The sequence below is a fragment of the Phaenicophaeus curvirostris genome, chromosome Z (genome assembly GCF_032191515.1).
Source record: "Phaenicophaeus curvirostris isolate KB17595 chromosome Z, BPBGC_Pcur_1.0, whole genome shotgun sequence".
NCBI lineage: Eukaryota > Metazoa > Chordata > Aves > Cuculiformes > Cuculidae > Phaenicophaeus > Phaenicophaeus curvirostris.
The window spans coordinates 74,782,278-74,807,911 of NC_091431.1; the positions used below are offsets into that span (position 1 = coordinate 74,782,278).

General features: G+C 44.9%; 1 protein-coding gene across 1 annotated transcript in view; it reads right to left on the reverse strand.

Moving 5' to 3' along the window:
- Nucleotides 1-12,297: 12,297 nt before the first annotated feature.
- Nucleotides 12,298-25,634, reverse strand: part of MYO5B (myosin VB) — a 161,092-nt gene continuing 147,755 nt past the window's right edge. Inside the window, exons 31-40 of the mRNA XM_069880976.1 lie at nucleotides 24,596-24,794; nucleotides 23,180-23,273; nucleotides 21,831-21,974; nucleotides 20,596-20,747; nucleotides 20,168-20,257; nucleotides 17,774-17,924; nucleotides 16,664-16,949; nucleotides 14,458-14,632; nucleotides 13,263-13,343; nucleotides 12,298-12,511 (exon numbers count right to left, since the gene is read on the reverse strand). Of these exons, the coding sequence (XP_069737077.1) occupies nucleotides 12,359-12,511; nucleotides 13,263-13,343; nucleotides 14,458-14,632; nucleotides 16,664-16,949; nucleotides 17,774-17,924; nucleotides 20,168-20,257; nucleotides 20,596-20,747; nucleotides 21,831-21,974; nucleotides 23,180-23,273; nucleotides 24,596-24,794 (1,525 nt within the window). The 3' untranslated portion in view covers nucleotides 12,298-12,358. The remainder of the gene's footprint in view (nucleotides 12,512-13,262; nucleotides 13,344-14,457; nucleotides 14,633-16,663; nucleotides 16,950-17,773; nucleotides 17,925-20,167; nucleotides 20,258-20,595; nucleotides 20,748-21,830; nucleotides 21,975-23,179; nucleotides 23,274-24,595; nucleotides 24,795-25,634) is intronic.

The window sequence follows — 25,634 nt, forward strand, 5'->3', positions numbered from 1 at the left end:
GCTCTGCTGCCTCTCCAGCCAGTGCCCAGAGAGACACTGAGAGCCTGGGGGCTGTGTCTTCCTCACCTCTCGAGGGTTGGGGCGGGGGGATCCCATTGTGATGTCACAACGGGTCCCACCACAACCTGGGCCGGGGCAGGCGACATGGAAGGACGGGGGGGTGGCCAGCACAGATAGGCCTTCTCACACGTTGGCAACTTCAAAGAACATCATGTAGGCAGTTACAAAGTTCATGGGAAATGCAGCAGCTTCAGAAAAACTCATGTCATCTGGGATCTTGTAGACAAACTCCACTGGCGTGCACGCGACTTCAGCCCATGCGCTGCAGTTTACAAAAGCCATGACTGTCTCCAATTTCCAATCCTTTCACACCGTCTCCAAGAGCTTCTACAATTCCAGAGCATTCAAATCCAGGAACAAGGGGCATCTTGGGAGGGTTGTCAATATTCCCCTGCCACACCATCAAATCAAATCGAAGGCACTAAAGGGGTCCCAGAGGGCTCCAGAGGAGTCCTGGGGGTCCTAGAAAGGTCCTAGGGTGTTCTAGAGGGATGCTGGGGGGCTCTAGAGGGGTCCTGGGCATCCTAGAAGGCTTGTAGAAGGTTCCAAAGGGGTCCTAGGGGGCTCTAGAAGTTTCCCAGGGTCTCAAAATAGGTCCTGTAGGAAAACGTGTGGTCTTAGAAGGGACCTGACCCTAAGGGGTCCCAGAGGGCCCTGGAGGGGTCCTGACAGTCTGAGAACATTCCTAGGGGGACTCTAGAAGGCTGCTAGGTGTCCCTGCTGGGGACTTGAAGGCCATAGATAAGTACTCAGGAGCTCTGGATAGGTCTGGGTGCCTTTAGAAGAGTCCTGAGGGTCTCTATAGTGGTCCTGCATGTCCTAGAAGGGTCCTGAAAGTCCTTAAAGGGGTCCCAGGGGGTTCTAGAGGCCTCCTGGGGGCCCTAGAAAGGTCCTAGAAGGTTTTAAAGATGTCCCAAGGGGCTCTAGAATGGTCATGGGAGTCACTAGATGGGTCCTGGGGGTACTAGAAGGGTCCTAGAAGGCCTTAAAGGGGACCCAGGGTGCTCTAGAGGGGTCTAGATTTGCCCTGGGGGACCAAGAAGGGTCCTGGGGGTTCTAGAGGGGTCCTAGGAGGCCCTTAACCCCAGTGGGTTCAAGAGGGGCCCTGAGGACTGATGGATGGTTACGAACCAGAGGACATTTAATAAGCACCCCGAGCACTGAGCAGCTTATGCTAAATGAAATAAAGGCACCTTAGCATAAGGCCTCACAGCTTTTGCACCAGAATTAAAGCTAACTTTGCAGAAGCAGCAGCTGCTGTAAATGACACACTGTCTTCAAGGTTTCTCTTTGCAACAATAGAGAGTTGTTCTACCTTATACTCCTCTCATTTCTCAGGGGAAGCTTTCCTCAGTAGTCCTTGACTTGTTACTTTGTAGTCTATCAATTTGAAGACTGAAGTGCTCACATAGCTATTTCTCATGGGAAAATATAATAATGTATTGTAACTAACAATTACTTGTTGCTAATGGAGAATTGTCAAATCAGCTTGCAAAACAATGGCTTGCTTGAGTTAAGTAAGGTATAAAATGTGTTATGAACTTTGATTAAATGGCTTCACTTGGATCATGTCGATCACTGCGTGTTGTCCCGTTTTTCTTCCGTCAAATGGCGCCCAAACCAAACCCTCGGATTGCTTGCTGAAGTTGCCTTGAACGACTGATGATGCGGCAGAGGGTATGGAAAAGCCGACCGTAGGTGAGTGCTGTCCCCGGCACTCGGGAAAAAAAAAATTCCAGGGCTGCGCAGCTTAGAAATTTGGAAACTCGCCACTGGCCAGGCGAGCGGTCGGGGAGGAGATGGGGCCAGTGCTTTCTTCCAAGGATAAGGCTCGGATAGAATCTGCGCAGAAGCTCCTCCAACATATGCTCTCAGTGAGAGGAATTACTTAAGAAAAAGCTGTGTTGCAGTCTGTGTTAACATGGGCTTATCAAAGTGGCGTTGTTACAATGACCGCTGCCCTATTCAAGGAAGAAACTTGGGAGAATCACAGAATCACAGAATAACCAGGTTGGAAGAGACCCACCGGATCATCGAGTCCAACCGTTCCCATCAAACACTAAACCATGTCCCTCAGCACCTCATCCACCCGTGCCTTTAACACCTCCAGGGAAGGTGACTCAACCCCCTCCCTGGGCAGCCTGTTCCAGTGCGCAATGACCCTTTCTGTAAAGAATCCCTTCCTAACGTCCAGCCTAAACCTCCCCTGGCGGAGCCCGAGGCCATTCCCTCTTGTCCTGTCCCCTGTCACTTGGGAGAAGAGGCCAGCACCCTCCTCTCTACAACCTCCTTTCAGGTAGTTGTAGAGACCAATGAGGTCTCCCCTCAGCCTCCTCTTCTCCAGGCTAAACACCCCCAGCTCTCTCAGCTGCTCCTCATAAGGCCTGTTCTCCAGCCCTTTCACTAGCTTTGTTGCTCTTCTCTGGACTCTCTCCAGAGCCTCAACATCCTTCTTGTGGTGAGGGGCCCAGAACTGAACACAGGATTCGAGGAGCGGTCTCAACAGTGCCGAGTACAGAGGGAGGATAACCTCCCTGGCCCTGCTGGTCACACCGTTTCTGATCCAAGCCAAGATGTCATTGGCCTTCTTGGCCACCTGGGCCACTGCTGGCTCATGTTCAGTCGCTGTCAACCAACACCCCCAGGTCCCTCTCCTCCAGGCAGCTTTCTAGACAGACGTCTCCTAGTCTGTAGCACTGCATAGGGTTGTTGTGCCCCAAGTGCAGGACCCGGCATTTGGCATTGTTAAACCTCCTGCCATTGGACTCAGCCCATGGATCCAGCCTGTTCAGATCCCTTTGCAGAGCCTCCCGACCCTCCAGCAGATCGACACTTCTACCCAGCTTAGTGTCGTCCGCAAACTTGCTAAGGGTGCACTCGATGCTTTCATCCAGATCATTGATGAAGACATTGAACAGGGTTGGACCCAGCACTGAGCCCTGGGGACACCACTTGTCACTGGCCTCCAGCTGGATTTCACACCATTTCCCACCACTCTCTGGGCCCGGCCATCCAACCAGTTTTCCACCCAGGAGAGTGTGTGCTTGTCCAGCCCAGAGGCTGACAGTTTCTCAAGCAGAATGCTGGGAGAAACTGTGTCAAAGGCTTTGCTGAAGTCCAGGAAGATCCATCCACAGCCTTTCCCTCATCCAGCAGCCGAGTCACTTTGTCATAGAAGGCGATCAGGTTAGTCTGGCAAGACCTGCCTTTTGTGAACCCGTGTTGACTGGGCCTGATCACCCGGTTCTCTTGCATGTGCTTCATGATAGCACTCAAGATCACCTGCTCCATGACTTTCCCTGGCACTGAGGTCAGACTGACAGGCCTGTAGTTTCCTGGGTCCTCCCTGTGGCCCTTTTTGTAGATGGGCACAACATCAGCCAGCCTCCAGTCCAGTGGGACTTCCCCAGTCTTCCAGGACTGTTGGAAGATGATGGAAAGGGGTTTGGCCAGCACATCCGCCAGCTCCTTCAGTAAATGGGACAAAGACTGTTTGATGAATGCACGAAAGGAAATAAGAGCCTTTGGCAGTATCTTACTCTTTGGCGGTTAGTTAAAGAGACATTGAGTGACATGGAAGTCGAGTGAGAAGTTGCGGCATCGGCTTATGCTGCTATGCATAGGAATCAAGAGAACAGTGGTGGTTCATTTGCATCTGCATTATCGTTTCGTGAAAGTAATTTAGCCACGCAGGCACCACCACCACCTTCCAAAGATTGGCCTTCTCCCCCATTTCCCCCGGTGGAAGAACATGAGGAGGTTCACGCTACTGAAGGCAAAGGACATAAAGGTCCTCCTTGGCCTCCTCCTCCAAAAAGTCCTTCAATTAATTCCTTAGAGGATTTGTTTAGTGCGGACTCTGAACGTCCTGTGTTGCCCTCTCCTGAGTGTTCCAACTTCAAACAAGAATTTGATAAACTGATGGCAAAGCTGGAAGAAATTCGAATTCACCAGGAAAAGGAGAGCCATCCACCTGAACCATCTCTGCCCGATCACCCAGGAATGCAGTCCCACCCTGAACCAACTGCACCGGCTCCACCATCGATGGGGTTTGATACCGGGACTGGGGGGACCAGGTGGCGGGGACCGGGCGTGCGTTGGCAGGGGGTAATTAGGGATGCGGTTTTAGAAGGGGTAACTGTGGAAGTGTATCCTGTATTGTTAAATACACAAACAGGAGTAAGCAAATGGGAACCATTTAATTGGAAATTGTTAAAAGAGATTCCAAAAGCCACAAAAGAGAATGAATTAACTGCTCCGGAGCCAAGCCACCTGGCCGAGGTTTTCACTCCCCGCCCCCACCCCCATTCCAGCTCCCACGGAGCGGCTCGCCGCGGGGATCCACTGCCCTGGGCTGAGGGAGAGCCGCTCGCCACCGCTGCTGCCACCACAAAACCCACCTGGTTTCAGCATTACAGAAGGGCCTGTTAACAGATACGATAAGAAATGGTTCAATTAAACAACGTTGGTAGCAGTTCAAGAATCGAGACTGTTTAAATAATGCAATTTTACAACAGATGCAGCTTTTTTGTTTTATCAAACACTTACAAAGATACCGGATTTTGAAAGTTGTAACAGGCATGACCCGTATATGGTGTTTACAGATACGTCAAAGGATGTGCTTGAGAAGCAAGTAGACAACTGAGCAGTTAAAGAAACCTTAATTTTAGAATCAATCAGTGACAAAAAATCCTAATGACAAATATAGAAAGATATGGTGTGGTCTGAAAACCCCTACAACAACAGCTGGGATCATTTACCTATCAAGCCCAGCTGATGGCTACCGCCCTGACTGCACACCGGACAGAAAGACTTTTGTTATAGATGCAAGTTTTACTGAAATAAATCAAGCAAGGGAAATTATATACGGGGGGATGGAAGTTTTAGCTCAATTGACTAGTCTGTGATTAACTACCAAAATCATGAATTTGCAAAGTACAGTACTCACAGAGCAAAGAAGAACAATATATTACCATAAGTGAAATATTTGTTAGACAGTCGATATAAGCCTTATTAGATAATGCATGTACTTATTTTAAGTGCTGTATGTTCCCGGTACCGTGTGTAGTATGAATATCCATAGCATTGAAAAATTGTGGATCCAATAGTGATAACCAACATTGCATGAATGTATTCAGCTGGCTTTGAAATGAGTGGTCGTGTGTGTGTGTTTGAAGCGCTTCAAATGTTTGTAAGACTTACGAATTGGTTTTGATTAATCTTGAAAATATATATCTGGGACCTTTCAATCTCAAATGTCCACTAAGCCGGCAAACAGGTAGATTTACCTGGGGATCTTTGGAATGAAAGGTTTCTGAAGGAAAAATTTTAAAATACCTAGCAAAACATAGCAGCTGTATGTGTGTGAGTGTCCGTCCGTCCCCCCTGCCCCCTCCTTCCTTTCTAAGTTGTTTTTTTTTTTTCCTTTTAGCTTTGCAGAAGTCCAGAGGAGTTAACTGTGTTATCTCTCTAGGGGAATGCCAATTTGTGAGAACACTCTGCATTCCACTGTCCCTCGTCAGTAACTGCTGGGTCCTAGTGCAGACAACTTTTAGGGATAATTGAGCAAATGATAGAGGAAAATTCAAATGATTCATCACAAATTATTGAGTGGATATTTTTACCGTATCAATCAAAAAATACGATAACCACTAGACTTGAGCTGTTTGGTCAATTGATAATGAAAGGGAGGAAAAGATGTTTGGAATTGTCTGGGACTGAACCCTCACGAATTCACCTGCCAATAAACAAGGGATATTTGGATTGGCTTATGGAACATTCAGAACCTATTGGGATTGCATTAGCAGATTTTATGGGAGAAATTAGCAACACGTATCCGATTAGCAAATTGATTCCTTTGATACAAAACCAAACCTTTGAACAGATACCGATGCGATCTGAGACGCCAGTGAAAGGCGTTACATTTTTTACAGATGCAGGCAAGAAATCTGGTAGGGCTGCCGTTACCTGGCAAAAGCGAGGACAGTGGAACCAGAAATTAATATTTACACAGCCAGGTGATTCATTACAAACTATGGAGCTACGAGCAGTGGTTTGGGTATTTCAACAATATACATCACAGCCTATTAATATAGTTTCTGATTCATTATATGTTGTAGGTACTGTTTGTAGAATAAAACGGGCTATGATAAAAGAAGTTAAAAATGCGGTTTTGTATGCCTTATTGTTACAGTTGCTGTACCTGTTGGAGCAACGAGAGCAGAAGTATTTTATTACTCATATACGAAGCCATCAACCTAATTTTGGCCTGGCAATTGGGAATAATCGTGCCGATCGCCTCGTTGCTGCAGTTTGGAATGATCCTCGAACAAATCTCTTTTTACAAGCCAAAGCCTCACCTGAATTTTTTCACCAAAGTGCTAAAGTACTTAAACAAAAATTTAATATTCCTCTGTCTGATGCACAGGCTATAATCAATTCTTGTCCGGATTGTCAAAAACAAGGTATGGGATTAGGATTTGGAGTAAACCCCAGAGGGCTTCAAGCCTTACAATTATGGCAAATGGATGTGACCCATAATCCAGAGTTTGGGTGATTGAAATATGTGCATGTCTCAGTGGATACTTCTTCTATGGCCATATGGGCCACGGCACAGACCGGGGAATCTGCAAAACACATAATTAAACACATGTATGCTGCTTATAATGGCATTAGGGATACCTCAAATGATAAAAACAGATAATGGGCCAGCTTATGTCTCTCAAAAATTTAAACATTTTTGTGTTCAATGGGGAATCCGCCATAATCCCACATTCTCCAACGGGTCAGGCAATCATTGAACGTTCTCATGCAACCTTGAAGTCCCTTTTGCAGAAACAAAAAGGGGGAGGAGATGTATTACCCCCTAGTGAACGAATTGCAAAAGTGACTTATGTGTTAAATTTTTTGCATCTCACTGGAACTAGGAATAGCTTTCCAATCGTAATTCATCATCGATCACTGGAATCAGGATTGAATAACCAGGATCAGCAAGGCATCAAAGTACAGTACAAAGACTGGGATTCAGGTGAATGGAAAGGACCTGTTGAACTCAAAATGACTGGGAGAGGTTATGCTTGTGTTTTAACAGATACAGGACGTCGCTGGGTACCACAGAAGTGGGTCAAGCCCTGGAAGGAGCAGCCGTCACTGGATATACAGAATCCAGACCAGGAAGAAAGTTTAAGGACGTGCATCAATGGAGATTAGCATGTGAAGGTGTGAAGAAGGTGTAAAACGTGAACCTTGGGTGAAAACCGTATGTAAAGAATGCAATGTTTGTTTTTACCGAAAGGCATCGTTAACATGTAGATGGTGTGATCGATGTTTGCAAAAACAATTCGAAATTATAGAACAAGCCATTAGAATTGCGTTAGTCACAGGTCACGAACCAGGTTTTACATTTCGGTTATATAGCAATCAAATTGTGTGGCAAACAAATCAGAAACAAAAGTGAAACTGAGGGCAGCTCCCATCCATCCCTGGATCCCTGAGGGCAGCTCCCATCTACTCCCTGGATCCTGAGGGCAGCTTCCACCCATCCCTGGATCCCCGAGGGCACCTCCCATTCATCTTTCTTGTGTCCATCTACAAGAAGGGTCTCAGGGAGGATCCAGGGAACTCCAGGCCTGTCAGTCTGACCTCAGTGCGAGGGAAAGTCATGGAGCAGGTGATCTTGAGTGCTCCCATAAAGCACTGGTTTGTATGATTTGATTTTTTGGGGTTTCATTATTGTTTCGGTTTTGGTTTGTTTTTTTGGTGTTTTGGTTTTTTTTTAATTTCCAGTAGTGCTTTTCTTAGACACATGATACATGCAAAAATCAGTATGGGTCAGTACCGTATTTTTCCTAGGATCTTCAAAGTGGTTTTGCAGACCTCTTCAGATTGAGTATTTGATGGGTGGTTACGAACCAGAGGATATTTGATGAGCACCCCAAGCACTGAGCAGCTTATGCTAAATGAAATAAAGGCACCTTAGCATAAGGCCTCACAGCTTTTGCACCAGAATTAAAGCTAACTTTGCAGAAGAAGCAGCTGCTGTAACTGACACACTGTCTTCAAGGTTTCTCTTTTCAACAACAGAGAGTTGTTCTACCTTATACTCCTCTCATTTCTCAGGGGAAGCTTTCCTCAGTAGTCCTTGACTTGTTACTTTGTAGTCTATCAATTTGTAGACTGAAATGCTCACATAGCTATTTCTCATGAGAAAATAATGTATTGTAACCAATGATTACTTGTTGCTAATGGAGAATTGTCAAATCAGCTTGCAAAACAATGGCTTGCTTGAGTTAAGTAAGGTATAAAATGTGTTGTGAACTCTGATTAAATGGCTTCACTTGGATCATATTGATCACTGCGTGTTGTCCCATATTTTCTTCTGTCAAGAATTTATAAGCAGACATGAAAACATAAACCAGTAAAATGGTATGTTAGCGATTTAAGACCTTTCTTTAAGAGTGAACGCAACTCCGTATCTACAACAACTTTAAATGAGTAATTGCAATCAATTCAAATTACAGCAGGACTTTTTTTACGTAACTTGTAAATTAAACCAAACCAAGCCACTGACCCCAACAGGTCACTGATTTTTCTCAATACTTCTCATGACGTGTTGAATTCTCAGTTACTGCGGAGCTGCTTTCCTCCCTGAGAGTGGGAAAAAATGGGTTCCTGAGGCCGAGTGAGGCTGTAGAACGATCCTGGTGGTGCTCGGTCTGCAGACTGGCTTGGCAATGCCTCTGCTGTAGCTCGGTGTGACCAAGTACAGCGGGAATGCTTGGCAGCAGCAAAGCCTTGCTCACCTTAGCACTGTGAGCACTTTGACTTTTCCTCTGCCATAATGGTCTTGTCAACGCCGACCTTAACTTCCTTGCTTTTGTGGTTGCGGTTCCTGAAGCCTCAGCCATTCCGTGATGATTAAGAGCTTTCAAAAAAACCCTCTGTGCATCCAACTGACCACTTCTGTTCAGTCTAAATCACATCCAAACATCAGATTTATGATTGGGTACCCTGTCTGCTGAGAGGATTAAAATAGAGCGTGAAGTCTTTTAAGGATACACTGAATCCCACCACGCTGTAGGCACCTCATTAGATAAGGAGTGTGTTTTGATTTAATCATCATAAATATTATCTAGGTGTATACAAACTCTAATATTCCTGTATGTACTATATATGTATATTACTATCCAGAAAGTACATTTTTAAAGACGGAGTTGAGTGCTGTCAATATTTACATTGTTCTGTGCCAGTGGGTAAACACCTTGTTTCGAATGGACTGTGGTTTCTTATGGCTGTTATCAGTGAAGGACAGGTTTAAGGCCATTCCCTAGGGAGAAATCGTATTTTCCTCTAACCATCACCCATCTAATTATACAAGAAAGTCTGTTGTTTTTACAGTACCAGCGCTGCCTCCAAACTACAGCCCTTGAGCACCTGCATCTACTGCATATACTCAGTAGTGCCTTCATCTTCATGTACAAGGCCAATGCCACCGTTCTGCTGTCTGTGCCCAGCGAGCCCATGCTCTTCTGTTCCTTCCTCATCTCCAATATTTTTATTTATTGTACCTACCTCTTTTCACATTTGCTAACGAACGTTTTTGCAATGCCTTGACTTTAATTTTTTTAATTATATCTTATCCCTTTTTCCCAGACTACAGTAGTCATCACAGTTTAAAAATGAAATACTAATTCAAAGCAGAATTCAGCCTTTCTGTAAGGCAGTTTTGTCATAGTGCTGTTTCTCAGAATTCACTTTAGGCCAGCAGTTTCTTCTCAGGCTCCTCAGGTCTCTACCTCTCTCTGGTGCAATTCCCAACAGATTGATCAAACCAGCACTTATCATTCAGACTAAACGGCAGGTTGCTGCAGAGTCCTCTTCTTCAACCATTTTGTTGCTGATCACAATTACAAAATGTGATTAATGCTCTTCTTGGGCATAATGGTCTTGTACTGGCATTGTCAGGATCATAATTTATATGTACAACAAAGAGACTTTCTTAAAAACTCTTGTTATATGTATAGACAGGAACTGGGAGTTAGTTAATGCCTCTCTCTGTGATAATGTAGTTTGTCCATTAGCATCCATCTGAAAGAGGACTCTGCTTGAAAGATGTGTTAATATATGCTATCTTTTCTGCTAGTAAGTTTTTTAATTTGTTAGTTTTGTTAAATGGCTATGCTCAAGCATGCCTTTCCTCTCTCAGACTGGCACTTCTTTATTTAAAGAGCAATTTAGCACAAAGCAAAGCATGGCTTTGAGAAAGCTGGCTGTTTTCCAGAATGTCTTTATTTTCAAACACTGATTATTAAATTGAGTGTTTTCCCACTGTATGCCTTTAGCTGTTACTAAGGTAACTGACTTCTCGGCCACTGTTTCTCTGAAACAGGCCTTCTTGGCCACCTGGGCCACTGCTGGCTCATGTTCAGTCGCTGTCAACCAACACCCCCAGGTCCTTCTCCTCCAGGCAGTTTCCAGCCAGACTTCTCCTAGTCTGGAGCTGCTCAGGGTTGTTGTGCCCCAAGTGCAGGACCCGGCATTTGGCCTTGTTAAACCTCCTGCCATTGGTCTCAGCCCATGGATCCAGCCTGTCCAGATCCCTTTGGAGCCTCCCGACCCTCCAGCAGATCCACACTTCCACCCAGCTTAGTGTCATCCGCAAACTTACTAAGGGTGCACTCGATGCCTTCATCCAGGTCATTGATGAAGACATTGAACAGGGCTGGACCCAGCACTGAGCCCTGGGGAACCCCACTTGTCACTGGCCTCCAGCTGGATTTCACACCATTTCCCACCACTCTCTGGGCCCGGCCATCCAACCAGTTTTCCACCCAGGAGAGTGTGCGCCTGTCCAGCCCAGAGGTGACAGTTTCTCAAGCAGAATGCTGTGAGAAACTGTGTCAAAGGCTTTACTGAAGTCCAGGAAGATCCATCCACAGCCTTTCCCTCATCCAGCAGCCGAGTCACTTTGTCATAGGATGCGATCAGGTTAGTTTGGCAAGACCTGCCTTTTGTGAACCCGTGTTGACTGGGCCTGATCACCCGGTTCTCTTGCATGTGCTTCATGATAGCACTCAAGATCACCTGCTCCATGACTTTCCCTGGCACTGAGGTCAGACTGACAGGCCTGGAGTTCCCTGGGTCCTCCCTGTGACCCTTCTTGTAGATGGGCACAACATCAGCCTCCAGTCCAGTGGAACTTCCCCAGTCTTCCAGGACTGTTGGAAGATGATGGAAAGGGGTTTGGCCAGCACATCCACCAGCTCCTTCAATACCCTTGGATGAATCCCATCCGGCCCCATAGACTTGTGGGTGCCTAGTTGGGCTAGCAAGGCTCTGACCACCTCCTCTTGGATCACGGGAGCCTCATTCTGCTCCTCTAGCTCCTGGGTTTGTACACAGAGGGAACAACCTTCCTTACAATTAAAGACTGAGGCAAAGAAGGCATTAAGTACCTCAGCCTTTTCCTCATTCCCTGTCACTGTTGTTCCTTCTGCATCCAATAGGAACTGAATATTCTCCCTAGTCCGCCTTTTATTGTTAATGTATTTATAGAAAGATTTTTTGTTATCTTTCACAGACTTAGCCAATCTGATTTCTAGCTGGGCCTTAGCCCTCCTCATTTTTTCTCTGCATGATCTCACTTCCTCCCTGTAGTTCACCCAAGAGGCCTGTCCCTTCTTCCAAAGCTCTTAGACCCTCCTCTTCTTTTTGATGTCTCTCAAGATCTCTCTAGTCAACGAAGCTGGTTTTCTCCTCTGCTGGCTCCTTTTACCAGAACACAGGGATGGCTTTCTCCTGAGCTGCTAGGATTTCCTTTTCGAAGAGCTCCCAGCCCTCATGGGCTCCCTTGCCCTTGAGTACTGTCTCCCATGAGACTTTGCCAACCAGCCTTCTTAAGAGTTCAAAGTCTGCCCTCTGGAAGTTTAATGTGACTGTCCTGCTAACCACCCTCTTCACCTCACCTAGAACAGAAAACCCTATCATCTCATGATCGCTTTGTCCTCGGTGTCCTCCTACTGCCACATCCCCCACGAGGCCTTCTCTGTTCACAAACAGCAGGTCCAGCAGGTCTAAGAACGCCACTAGATGAATGTTTTTGACTTTTAAAAGCACAAAGAAAGGCAGCAGTAGGGATCAGGATGATGCTCATGTGCACCAGAAACATTTATTACTGTGTATCAGTTCTTCCATAAACCTGTTTGGTCCATTTTTGAAGAGCTCCTTATACTCCTTTCATGAATTTTCTTTCTTTTCAGCAGGTCTCTGGGTAGGAGAGGTGGGCTTGATTACACTTTCTTCAGACTTTATTGAGAAATTCCAAGTTGAGAGAAGCAGGGAGATGAATTGAGTCCATGGTTATGGAGGATGGGTTGAAGGGAAACACAACTGCGAACACGTGCTTGCAGTCTAGCAGCAGCTGCGGCGGGTCATTCCGCTCTTGCAAGTACATCTGTGAGGTATGGGAGAAGAAAACAAATTTAGTATCAGCTTCTGCCTTTTCTTTGCATTTTTCATGATATGTTATGTCATCAAAGGTTTGAGAACGTACACAATTTTAGAGATATTGCCAAAACCAGTGAGAAGTATTTTGTTCTCTCTTGCAGCAGCCTTCCTCTGAGCAAATACTTACAGGACCTTCTACACAGACTGTAGAAAGCACTGCTTGAGAAGAACCTGGCTACTTTTTCTACATGACCAGGAACCAAGACACACAACTTGGAAACACATGACTCCCTTGCATGGCAAAAGCAGCCCTACGTGATACCAGAAGACCACTCTTGATTCAGCCACCTGGCAATGGAGACATATTCTAGGAGTATTTGAACAGGTCTTTTTCCATTTCCTGCCTCCTCCTTGCAAGCATTAGAATAAGTTTGGTTTTAATTCATTTATTTTTCATTTATTTGCCAATTTCTGTCTTTTATCTCAGAGTTAACTCCATTTCATTGATGCTTCACTGGCTCCTCCAACCTTACTTCTGAGTCACATAGCTACTACAGAGCATTGCCTCAGCTCAGGTGCTTATTGCTCCTTGTGATTAACATCCCAGTTGCCACTGCAGCTGTATGTTGCAAGCACACAAAGAGCACTAAATTCATGACAACATGCAGCAGCATACCTGTTACAGAATGCCTGAATTGATAAACATTTAATAGGTGACTTTAGTATCATCCCCTCCACTTTGCAGCCCTTTAATTTACCTGTATGTTTCGTATGAAAGCTACTGTTACACGTTCTTCAAACTCATTCAGAGGAGTGTAGAGATTAAGTATCTTTACAATCTGTTGAAAAAAAAATAGGATTACAGACAGTCGTGAGAAGCCAGGATACAAAGGACCAGTAACAGTTTGCCTTGATATGGCCATAACAAGTCTCCCATGACTCTACTGAGAAGCAGAAGTAGCACAAATATCATCCTGGTGTTCCTCTGCCTGCTGTGAGGTGTGTCAAGCCTCTATGGACCTGTCAAAGTCACTTCTTATGGAAACGTTTGTAAACTTGGAAGAGACTTGAACAACAGATTAATACAGGCGCCCCACTCAGCTGGTACATGGGTGACGCTCTCCAGCACTTCTGATGTCACCTCTACAACACTTGATGTTCCCTCACTCCTGCTCCTCCTCTACCACTCTCAGCTTCTCTCAAGAACACATGTTCAAGACAGGGAGATAGAGATACAGAAAAAAAGACCTTGAAGAACCACTGGAGATCAGCTCAAACCTCTCACTTCTCCCTTCCTATGACATTATCAGATTGGGGCCCCAGGCAATCCAGCAGCAAAACCCTCAAGTTCATATTCTCCTGGAGAGGAGCCTTGAAGTTTAAGGTCAGATCCAGCCACCCTATGTGGGCTGCTCTCAATATCCTTGCCCCAAATATGAGTCCTTGTTGGGCATCCTGCAGACCTAGCCAGGTTAGATCCTGACAAAAGGCAACAAGTAGGTTGAGTCACCATCCCTGGAAGGATTTAAAAGGAGTGCAGATTCGGTGCTTAAGGCCATGGTTAGTGGTGGAGTTGGCCGAGTTCAGTTTACAGTTGGACTCAAAGATCTTAAAGTTCTTTTCCAACCAAGACAATTCTGTCACCCTATGATCACCTCTAATAAAATCTGAAGAGTCTGACTGATAGCACAAACTCCTCAGGCCTGGGTTTCATCTTCAAACGTTCTTGGTGGAGCTTCAGTGCCATCAGCAGCACTGTAAGAGAGGAGCCACTGCGGTGACCACCTCTGACAGGGACTGGTACCAAACTTAAGTCTCAACAAGGACAAGTTGTCCTCACCATGGAAATGGCAAGCTGAGTCTGGGCAGTGAAGAGCTGGCACCAGGAGACCACCCTTTTCCAATCCTTTAATGATCAATACCTCCTGGTGTAAATCTCTACCCTTTCTCTACCTGCTGCGTCGTCAGTGATGTGCACAAGGAGCAGATGGCCTTGGCATCTTCTGAGGTTTTCTTTTTCAGCTGCAGAAGCTGTGCTGCCTGAATCAAGGGCTTCAAAGTCTCTGCTGCTCCACTCTGCTGCAGATTCTTCTCATGCAGCCATTCTTCCAGCTGGCTTATGTTAAACCTGAGTAAGTAACCAAGATAAGACATGAGGTGAGAGCCAAGAGATAAGTTGTAGTATCTCAAATATCCTCTGAAAGACTCAAGATATGTTGCAGTGCTGGTATATGTGGCTTTTTTAATGCATATTTATGACAGACACAACACAAGACAACCAGACCAAAGCTTAATACTCAACAACTCAACGCAGAATTTATACCCTGTGCCTCCTGGAAATAGATGAGCCATGTCACAGCTGAACAGCACAAGGAACATGCTTTTCTACAGCATTCAGATAAGTTCAAGTTTCAACAGTCAATTAAAATATTTTAAAATCTTTTAACAAGCTTTTAGATGCTAAAAAGTTTCTGGAAGGTACCCAGCTGCCTTTGAAAATACCTACACAAAAGTGGGTTTGCCTCTGCCCACTCCCAGGCTCAAAGGCAAAAAGCAAACGATCCTGTATAGGAAGGAGAAAGGGTACCAAAAAGAAGGTTTAAATAATTTACACTGAGAAGGAAGTTGATAGATTTATGTCAGGGCTGATAAATATCCATGACCCCTTTCTGGCAGGTTTGCACTCACTGTCCTTTCACATTGCAATCCTTATTTTCACTACACTAAGACAGCAGGCTGATCCCAGCCCAGCAGATCATAGAATCACAGAATCATTAGGTTGGAAAAGACCTTTGACATCAAGTCCAACTGTACCTGTCCTCTACTAAATTGTATCCATAAGGATCTCATCTACCTACCCTTTAAACACCTCCAGGGATGGGGACTCCACCACCTCCCTGGGCAGCCTCTGCCAATGCCTGAGAACCCTTTCCGTGAAGAAATTTTTCCTAATGTCCAATGTGAACTTTCCCTGACACAGCTTGAGGCCATTCCCTCTCATCCTATCACCTGTCACTCGGAAGAAGAGACAAACACCCACCTCTCTGCAACTTCCTTTCAGGCAGTTGTAAAGAGTGATAAGGTCTCCCCTCAGCCTCCTCTTCCCCAGGCTAAACACCCCCAGTTCCCTCAGTTGCTCCTCGTAAGAATTGTTCTCCAGACCCTTCACCAGCTTTGTCGCTCTTCTAGGTCCATGCTGCCACTTGCCTGCAGCTGACGAGAGGCCAGAGCACTTGGCATAACAACAGGGGTTTGTCTTTTAGATACACCCTGAAGAACTGGAGGCTTCGATACTACTTCAAAACTGGCAGGCATGGCAGTGGGGTGCAACCTCCTCACTCAGGCTGAGTGGGGCAAGGGTGCGGCAAGCCCACCTCAGAGACAATTACCATAACATGCATTTAATTCACAAGCAGCACAGCAAATGGCATTCCACAGGCATTACACAATGGGGGTTAGTTTTAACTGCTACTGTGTCAGGCTCCTGCTGAATCCAGCTTCTCCCGTTACATTTCATGCAATGCTTTGGATTGGAAGGGACCTCAAAGCCCATCCAGTCCCACCCCCTGCCATGGGCAGGGACACCTCCCACTGGATCAGGGGCTCCAAGCCCCATCCAACCTGGCCTTGAACCCCTCCAGGGATGGGGCAGCCACCACTGCTCTGGGCAACCTGGGCCAGGGCCTCCCCACCCTCACAGCAAAACATTCCTTCCCAAGATCTCATCTCAATCTCCCCCCTTTCAGCTTAAAACCATTCCTCCTCATCATATTGCTGCGCTCCCGGATCCAGAGCCCCTCCCCAGCCTTCCTGTAGTCCCTTTCAGCACTGGAAGCTGCTCTAAGGTCTCCTCAGAGCCTTCTCTTCTCCAGGCTGAACAAGCCAAACTTTCTCAGCCTGTCCTTGTACAGGAGGTGCTCCACCTCTCAGATCTTCTCTGTGGCCTCCTCTGGACTCACTCCAACAGATCCATGTCCTTCCTGTGCTGAGGACTCCAGAACCAAGCACAGGGCTCCCGGTGAGGTCTCATGAGAGCACAGTAGTGTGGGAAGATCACCTACCTCAAGCTACTGGTTACTACTTTCGTATTTTCCAACACCTTATAAATTAACAAAACTTCCTTAAGTAGGCACACACACACCCCAAGCCCCTGTCCCACCTTAGCTGCAAGCCAGTGTTCCATGAGCAAATATCCTTCCTCAGCAGGAGGTTGTTCAGGGCAACCGCGCTGATCATATAGAAGAGCTGCTTGAAGACCTGCTGCATGATCTCTGGGTCCATACCCTGGGCACACATGATGCCATGGAATACATTCAGCTGGTGAATGATTGCTTCTAAGCTGTAGGAAGTGTCACCCTCTGCCATGCTGGTGGAGCGTTTCCTGTAGCCCGTTGGTTTGACACCAGAAAGCCCTTGTATACTCTCATGCTCCAACACAGCAGACACTGAAAAGGCAAGAAAAAACGAGCTAAAGAAAGCCTGCATCCCCCTATTAGTCAGCAGAGGTAAGAACTGATCCCTCTGTGGACAGTCATAAACATGCAGCAGTCTCAGTGATATAACACAGTGAATACTGGAAGGTCTAAAAGCAGGACAGATCCACAAATTGGTAGTTTACTGGATAATAGAAAATAGCTGAAGCACACAAATTACCTATAAGAACATGTGTATTTCCTCGGTGTTACTACAAACAGATCACTTACCTTGCTGTAGAAAAAGGGAACATCTCTCCTTTGACTTTTAATCTATTCTCCCTCTGTACCCACCACAGAGCCTTGAATTCTGCAGTTAGAGTCATTAATTGGCTCAATTAATGAAGAAATGAAGGTAGATTAAAGGTAATAGAATTCTTGCAGCCTGACTAACTGAAAGAAGGGACAAGAGAACTTCCTGCAAGGAGCAGGAGGTACAGGTAGTGTTGGCAGGCAGTGACACTGTCACATACAGTCAGAATTAATGCAATGATGTTTGGAGGGTAAAGGGAGAGTCCCAGATACAGAGGAGTCCAGGCTGAAAGCTCAAGGAAAATAACAGCACCTAGAAAATACAAAGTACTGAGAACAGCTCCTCAGTTAGCTTAGCAGGGGGGAGGACAGATTTAGCTAAGGAGGTAACTCTTCTCATACTCACTCATCCTGTCTCAACCAACTCAGTCTTTTCCTTTGGGAAGAAGTCATGTTACCACTGTACAAAGGTCTCAAAAATACTCAGAGGACACAATTACAGCAAAAAAAAAGCCCTCCTAAAAGCTAACACACTGCGAACTCACCGATCATGGGTTGGAGAATGCCCTCTGCTACCTTAATGAGCTGCTGGTAGATCTGGATGGAGAGGTGGCTCAGCACTTGGCGGTACTCGGTCAGGTCAAAGTTTATCAGACAGTGCTCGTTCTGCTTAGGTGTGTTTTGTGTCATGAAGCCCTGAACAGAAGGAAATTAAAACTCCTGGTTTCATTATTCCAACTATTTATGGTCCAGTAAAATAACTGTATTAAAAAAAAATCCTTAAAAGTGCAATATATCCAGATGTTAGTAAAGTACATTTTTACTCCATTACAGAAAAGATCAAGACTCATAAATCACCTTGGAATTACTCAGCCATGTGTTCATAAATTATGACTAGAGGGCTGCTTTTTGAAGAAAAGCATCATTAAGCAGTAAGCTTTTTTCTTTTTACCTTTAGCAAGGAGCAACACTTGTATTAATTACAATACTTATATGAACTAGACAATGACATTTCAGCCACTGAGAAAGTCCTTTTAGCTATTTGTTTATGTCTGTGAGTTGCAATTATTTATGGGAAACAGATATTTTGAGATCAAGATATTAGAAAATGGAAAAAAACGATAACCACATGCTATGCTTTGATAAAATCTTAAACTGATCAGAAGTTCAGAAATCTGTCCAAGCAGATGAATTTATTCTGTGCCTTTTGCTGAAGCACCAGCTCACCTCTGATCCTGTAAATGGATGATGAAGCCCTGAGCTCTGGGCTCAGCTATTAATGCTAATTTTGCTGGCAGAAGCAAATTGATCTAACTTGATTTTGTAACTAACACAGACACTTTAACTGCCTGTTCATATGGTTTTATCAATTTGGTGTAAAAATGGAAACTAGGCAACTTTTTTATTGTTTGCTGACTGGCAAAACAGAAAAATACAACATGTACAGTTTCAGCTGACTTCAGATTTTATCATTTTCTCTGACTAATGAAATAGCTGTGTGCTCTTTGTGCTGCAAGATTGCATTTAGTTTGTGGTTTTCCTTTAAACCTGTTTTCTTAATAACAGATTGTATTTCAAACTAAAGAGAACAGTGTTTTTGAAACTGCTTGGAATTATTTTTCCTTTCTGTTTTGTTTGGGGTTTTTTTGCACCAAATTACCAACTGAATGCACAAATAGCTGGTTAATTTAAGATAGTAAATCATGGCAAAGAATGTGAAATTTATCTTAGGTTGTTGGGGTTTTTTTGCCCTGTTGGTTTTCTGGGTAATATCTTTAAATGCAATGCTGCTATCCAGGCAGAAGAGGGCAAACAGGAGCATAACTATCAGTGAGTCTTATCTAAATTATTCTCCTTTTAATTTAAATCCTGGAAGTGCAGCACTGAGGTTTTGCGCACCAGTCATTATCTTGTGAATGACCTCAATAGTTAATTTGATTCCATGATTTCTTTTTTTTTTTTAATCTCAAAGTTTGATTGCTCAATATTGAGACTAACTAAAAAATTTACATAATTTGACTTGAAAATTTTAATACCCAAAACTCATAGCTTTAAGGATGGCAGCGTGTAAGGTACTATGAAGACAGTGATCTGATTTTGTCAAAAGGGATCACGTAATAAAACTTATTTCAATTTGTGGAGTATTACTGAGGTGGCAAGAAATGAGAGGTTTTCTTTCCAAAATCTTACATTATAACTATGCATTTTTGCTCTCTCAAAGCGTGGTTATTTTGAACTAGTTGAACGGAACAGGAAAAGAACAGTAGAAATATTCAGAATAAAATTGTACGATTTTGAACAGCTTTTCCCTGTCAAAATCTTGACTTAAAAATAGCAGCAGCACCTATTAAAACCAGGGGCACAGTCTTCAAAACAGCCTACCAGTAGGAAATCCCCTCTTCAGACAAATCAAAGTGCTTGGTAGGCTATGAAATAGAAAATATTCAGGGTATTAAGTCCGATGATGTTGGTGTCACAGAATCATCGAATGATTTGGGTTGGAAGGGACCTTAAAGCCCATCCACTCCCACCCCTGCCATGGGCAGGGACACCTCCCACTGGATCAGGGGCTCCAAGCCCCATCCAACCTGGCCTTGAACCCCTCCAGGGATGGGGCAGCCACCACTGCTCTGGGCAGCCTGGGCCAGGGCCTCCCCACCCTCACAAGGAAACACTTCTCCCTAAGATCTCATTTAGATGTCCCTTCCTTCACTGTTATAATGTGAGGGTCCTGGTTTCAGCTCTCAAATATCTTATTTCCATGCAATTCCCCATGAACCTCTGTTAGGAGTTGCCTCATGCTATACCCAAATAAACGAAACAGGAAAGTCAGAGATGACCCCATGTCATAGCCAGTGGGAAGCCACCAGACCCAGGAGACCTGAAGACCCTTCCTGGATGAATTCTAGAATGGTCAAGATCAGTGATGAGTTTCTTACCACATCTCCGCTGTACTGCTTCATACAGTGTAGAAGGCGACACGTATTCGCCAGCCAAAACGACGTCATCTCAAAGTCATTGTTGTGTTTCTGGAGGAGTAAAATTATAACATGTGAGAGATGTCGTTTGCTGGGGGAAGCAGGCATAGCAAGACAAAATGATCTGAACGGCAACCTAGATCAGAAAACTCTCTCCCTGCAGAGGGGCAGTATTTGCTATTTGTTCTTGCAAACATTTTTTCTAAACTGCAGATGCAAACAATTTTATTCCTAGACCATCATTCTCCTGGTTCTTCTATAAAGGGAAGCTGTAAGAGTGATTTGGTTTGAAAATCAAAATCACTACAAGTGCTGTATTTCACACACTTTAACATGGTTATAACCCCCATCTTACAACATCTCAACCCTAAGACAGAAGACACACCTACCTTCAGCACTTTCTTGATGCCGTTGATGGTGGAGGTGAGCAAGGAGTGCACTTTCTGGCTATCGTTGGTGTAATCTGCATGTCTGATGCACATGTAGAGGATGTAGGCAGGAAGGCAGGGAACAGTAGCAGACACTGCCTCGGGCTTCAGATCTAGAAGGTTTGGTATTTTCTTTTTAAATACTCTTAAAAATTCACCAGCTGCAGAGGGAACACCAGAGCTGGATACATAACCAGGTGAACCCACCTCCTCCAGCCATGGGGAAGCTGAGATTTTGGCAATTTGCACCCCTCTGTACAGCGTGGACACAGAACCAGTGGTCCAACAACAGCACAGAGGGATCTGCTGGAGCCTGCCAACACACAATACCAGGGCTTGGGAGGGCAGCACAGTCTGCAGCAAAGTTTGTGACGCTGTGACATTACACTTTAGGGACACACAGATGTGCACAGGTGGCACTAGATCTTCTTTTCTATGTAAAAGCCTATTCAGGCAGCACACAAACCACCTTAGAAAAGCTCCCTGAAGCTTTCAGGAATAACTCCCACAGGTTATAACCCTCAGCTCTGAATTCATGACTCACTAAATCACGCTTTCCCTCAAGATACTGAATCCTAATGGCAGCTGTGGGAATTTGCATCATCTGAACAGGGGAACTTCAAAGACCACAGCAACAGGCTAGCACTGCCCTTTATGTACTTTTTACATCCTCATTAGACTCTGCCAGCATTAGAGAGTGATGGTAAATACTAACACACAGCCAGGGAAGCATGACTTCTCTAACAGTGTTGAATAACAGGATGCTGGCAGCAATTCTGATCAGATCTTCCAGTGTAAAAGTTTATTATCCACTGCAATTACCATCACATGTCACATAAACTAAGCCACCTTTGTTCCTCTGCTGTACAAAATCCCCAGGGTCTATCTCTTGCTGCCCCCTCCCCATCTATCACTAGATCATATCAAGCTGAGCCAGTTCCTGCCTACTCTAAAATCTGCAGCCTCCTTATTGCATTTTCCATTTTTTTTCCTATCCTTAAGGATTTTATCCATCCTGGTCTATCTGCTTAGTGCTGTGCTGCTTAACCTACCAAAATTGCCATCACCATAAACATGCAGTCCCAGAAGGTATTAATTGGAAGAGATCTATTTGTCTATCTTGAGATAAGAAGTTTACAAACACTCTCAGGCAAGAGATGCAGAAGCCAGGGACAGGAGCAGAGCAAGTCCCTCACCTGTAATGAGGTTTCGGATGAGGAGTGGCTCATCTTCTTTACAATATTCCAACATGCCCTGAAAATGTTTCTCCTTTCTTTGGACGGCAACTTGTACTTTGCGCTCATGCTGCCTCCTCTCTTCTGGTACCATGGCTTGGGATGCTGTGAAATGAAAAGAGCACGAAAGGTAGCACCTGGTGATTGAGAACTATTCACAGCCTCCACTGGACTTAGAGGAGACACCATGATGAAGCATCATATATAGTTTCCAACAATGTCACCAGCATCAAGAGACTTATAAAAAGATAACGAACTAGTTCTTGAATTACTGGTCAGCAGTAGCTGTGACTCTGAATGAAAGAAAGAGAGCAAGAGTTGGACCTAAAGAGGAAAAGATGAAGTCATATTTTATTTTCCAAGGAACCACAGGCTACAAGGCAGTGACTCTACAGCAAGCTTTTTAGTGTATCATTTTCACAGAGGGGAAGAAAGACAGCCAGGCAGTGAAAAAATACCTACACATCATGTCTTCTGGCTGGCTGTAGAGCTGAAGGACCGTGGTGGCACACCATGGAGGACTGCGCTACCACATAGGTTTAATAAAACAGGAGACCAGTGTGCCAGTACTGCAGTAAAGAGCAGCCGGCTGCACGCAGATTACCCTGACAGAGACCGTCTGTGCTAGTGGTGGAAACCCTCCAGTTATTCAGCTTCATTTCATTAATGTCTGGTTTTCAGAAATTAGCTCATGAAAACAAGGTTATGTGATTAATCATGGCATCTGCAGAGAATGGGGAGCTCCTTCTGTACAACAGAGATGCCACATTCGAGGTGTTTTCTGATCAAGCAGAGCATACATAAGTATTGTAATCCTAAGTGCTTTTCATCGCTCCCAAAGTAGCTAGATCAGAGCAGTTGCCTCCTAGCCCACTGGCCTCCTCTTTGTTTCTCTCCTTGGATCACAATACTGACAGCAAGGAAACCAAAAAAGGTTTCTTAAATTTCCTCCAAACCCTGATGTACCTGTATAGGTATACAGACCAATGTCTCCAGCAAACACTTGCCCTCCATCGCTTCATAGACCCTTTTCCAAGTTTACCACATTCAACTAATAAGCTAAAGCTACAGCAGCACAGCTGTATTTGCTCAACGGCAACCTAAGCATGACCCAGGAGCTTCATTTGGACTTTTGTTCCCTGCTGTCACACCAATGATGAGCTCAGTGCTAGTTCAGTGTGCCAGAATGAACAAAGACTTACTTTAATAGCAAGCAAAAGAGAAGAGCATGCAGCTCTCCCAGGCTGGCTAAAGGAGTGAAACCAGAATACTGTTCCCCCAACCCCAGTGTCTACCAACAGCCAGGTCACCTTCAAAATCTTGGACCTTTCTCATGTAAATCTTCAGCTGCTTCTTCAGCTTCTTTTCATTCTTTTCCAACTTCTCCAGCAATTCTTTAAGATCCTGAAAAACAGAAGATGCATTGGATTAAAACGAAAAATAAACCCCAAACCAGCTCATCTGGGGTGATTTTGAAGCTGCAGTAATTTGGCAACGTGGTCTATACACCACTACTGCATGGTGTGAGCATCTTTAAAGAAGAATAGCTGTGTAATTTCTGGATTTACCACAGAGACTCTTAACTATACCACAAAGACTGGGAAGGGATAACTTTCTGTAAGGACATCTGTCCCTGGGAGCCACTAGAGTATAGGGTTAAGTTTAGGCTTAGGGTTGTCCCTGTGGAGAGTTGTCCCCACACAGGGTTGTCCTAGACCTGCAAAGACTGTGGATGTTGTGTGCTTGCATTTTCTGGAAGTAGTCTACAACAGGCAACACTCACAACACGCCAGCCAAATCATTTTACTCTAGGCTGTCAATCATACTTAAACAGTTCCATCTCTATTTAGAGACTAGAGTTGTTGAGAAAGGCAAGCAGCCCTCACTGGAATTTAGGAGGGGGCAATGTTCATCCTATACCTTGCACACAGATACAGGAGATGAGAAAGGAAATTTATGATCAGCCAGGCCATCTTTTCGAGTGTCAACTGCCCTCTCTACACCAAATAAATGCAAGTAAGAAGAAATGATGGTGCTGCCTTTGTGCAAAATTACAGAGAGTAGGGGTGCCCGGTGACAGAATGATTTGGGTTGGAAGGAACCTTAAAGCCCATTCAGTTCCACCCCCTGCCATGGGCAGGGACACCTCCCACTGGATCAGGGGCTCCAAGCCCCATCCAACCTGGCCTTGAACACCTCCAGGGATGGGACAGACATAACTCCTCTGGGCAACCTGGGCCAGGGCCTCCCCACCCTCAGCGTGAAGAATTTCTCTCTAATGTCTAATTGAAATCTTCCTCCTTCCAATCTAAAGCCATTCCCTCTCATCCTGTCACTCAAGACCCTTGTAAAAACTCCCTCCTCAGCATTCCTGGAGCCCCTTCAGGTACAGGAAGGCCACTCTGAGGTCTTCACAGATCCTTCTCTTCTCCAGGCTGAACTTCAGCGATCTCATCTGGTGGACAGTGCCACAAAGTAGACAGGCTTAAAAAAAATTTAGATTAAAAAATAAAGTACTAATGGAGTGATATATCCACTGAACAACAGTGCAAGGCCAAATGCCAGCGTTCCCAAATGCACCAGTGGGAGATGCTGACAGGCCTTGCAGGGAGTTTAGGAAGGGTGGAAGAGAAGGCAGTGCCTTCCCCTACTGCTCACGTTTCCTTTCTCTTAGCCTGTTTCTTTTTCCCTATTCCCAAGCCTGTGTTCTCAGTACCATCTCTTACCAGGTTTTCATTGGTGAGACGTGTAATTTCTTGCTGAAGTCCGAAGTTCCACTGGGCCTCTGGAGACAGCTGCAGGGTCTGCAGGAAAGTCTGCTGCTGCTTCTCCATCTCTTCTCTCATTGCATTCATCTCATTTCTCAGAACTTCTACCTCTTCTTCATGTTCTCTTCTCTCATCCTGCAGCTGTGCTTCCAGCAACCTGAGAAAAGAACCACACCAGTCAGGCTGCAATTTTGGCATCGTGGTAGTAACCACTGTTTGAGCTTAGATCCTTCTAAGTCAGCCAACTTGGGAGTTTGTCCCAGTCAACCTCCCTATAAAAGTGACTCATAAAGGGGTGCTGTGGCTATTACTGCCACATTAGTCTATGATTTGCTGTACTGTAGATTAAGTACTTTTGAAATTAGAGACACGAGACCAAAAGTTTGAGGTTTCTTAAAATAAAAGGGGAGGGGAAAACCAAAAGCTCCTTTTTTTTTCTGCAAATTTATCATAAACTTGTGTTCCTTTACTCTTCCCACGAGCAAAAAGCAAATGCATGGCAAGAAAGCAGCACAGATCAACACCTGAGGGTTTTTCAAAAGCTCAGCTTGAGGGCACTGGTTCCTGTGCTCACCCCCTTTCAAACATCAGTTCTTATTCTTGAAAACTGAACTGTGTATCGTGCAAATGGCTCTGTGGGGTTGGATTGCCACAGGCTTCATTTGCTACTGCTGGGAATTTCAATGAAGGCAGAAGCTGAAACCCTTAATTCCTTCTAGCTGTTTGTAGAGCTGCAATTTAGCTTTGCTTAAAAAGAAGTATACACACATATCTGTCAATTTTCATTCATAAACTACCTGCAGAAATCTATGCATAAGGCAATTTTCTGTCATCTTGAATAGCTCCTGCTTTCATCATTGCTGCTTACTTCGTCAGGACTTCTCAACAGTAGGGGAAAAAAGACTTTTTTCCTTCTACTCCATGAGAAACTAATACTAACAATATAATACACACCTGACAGAAGCCACCAAAACTAGTCCTTCTCCCACTTTTAGGT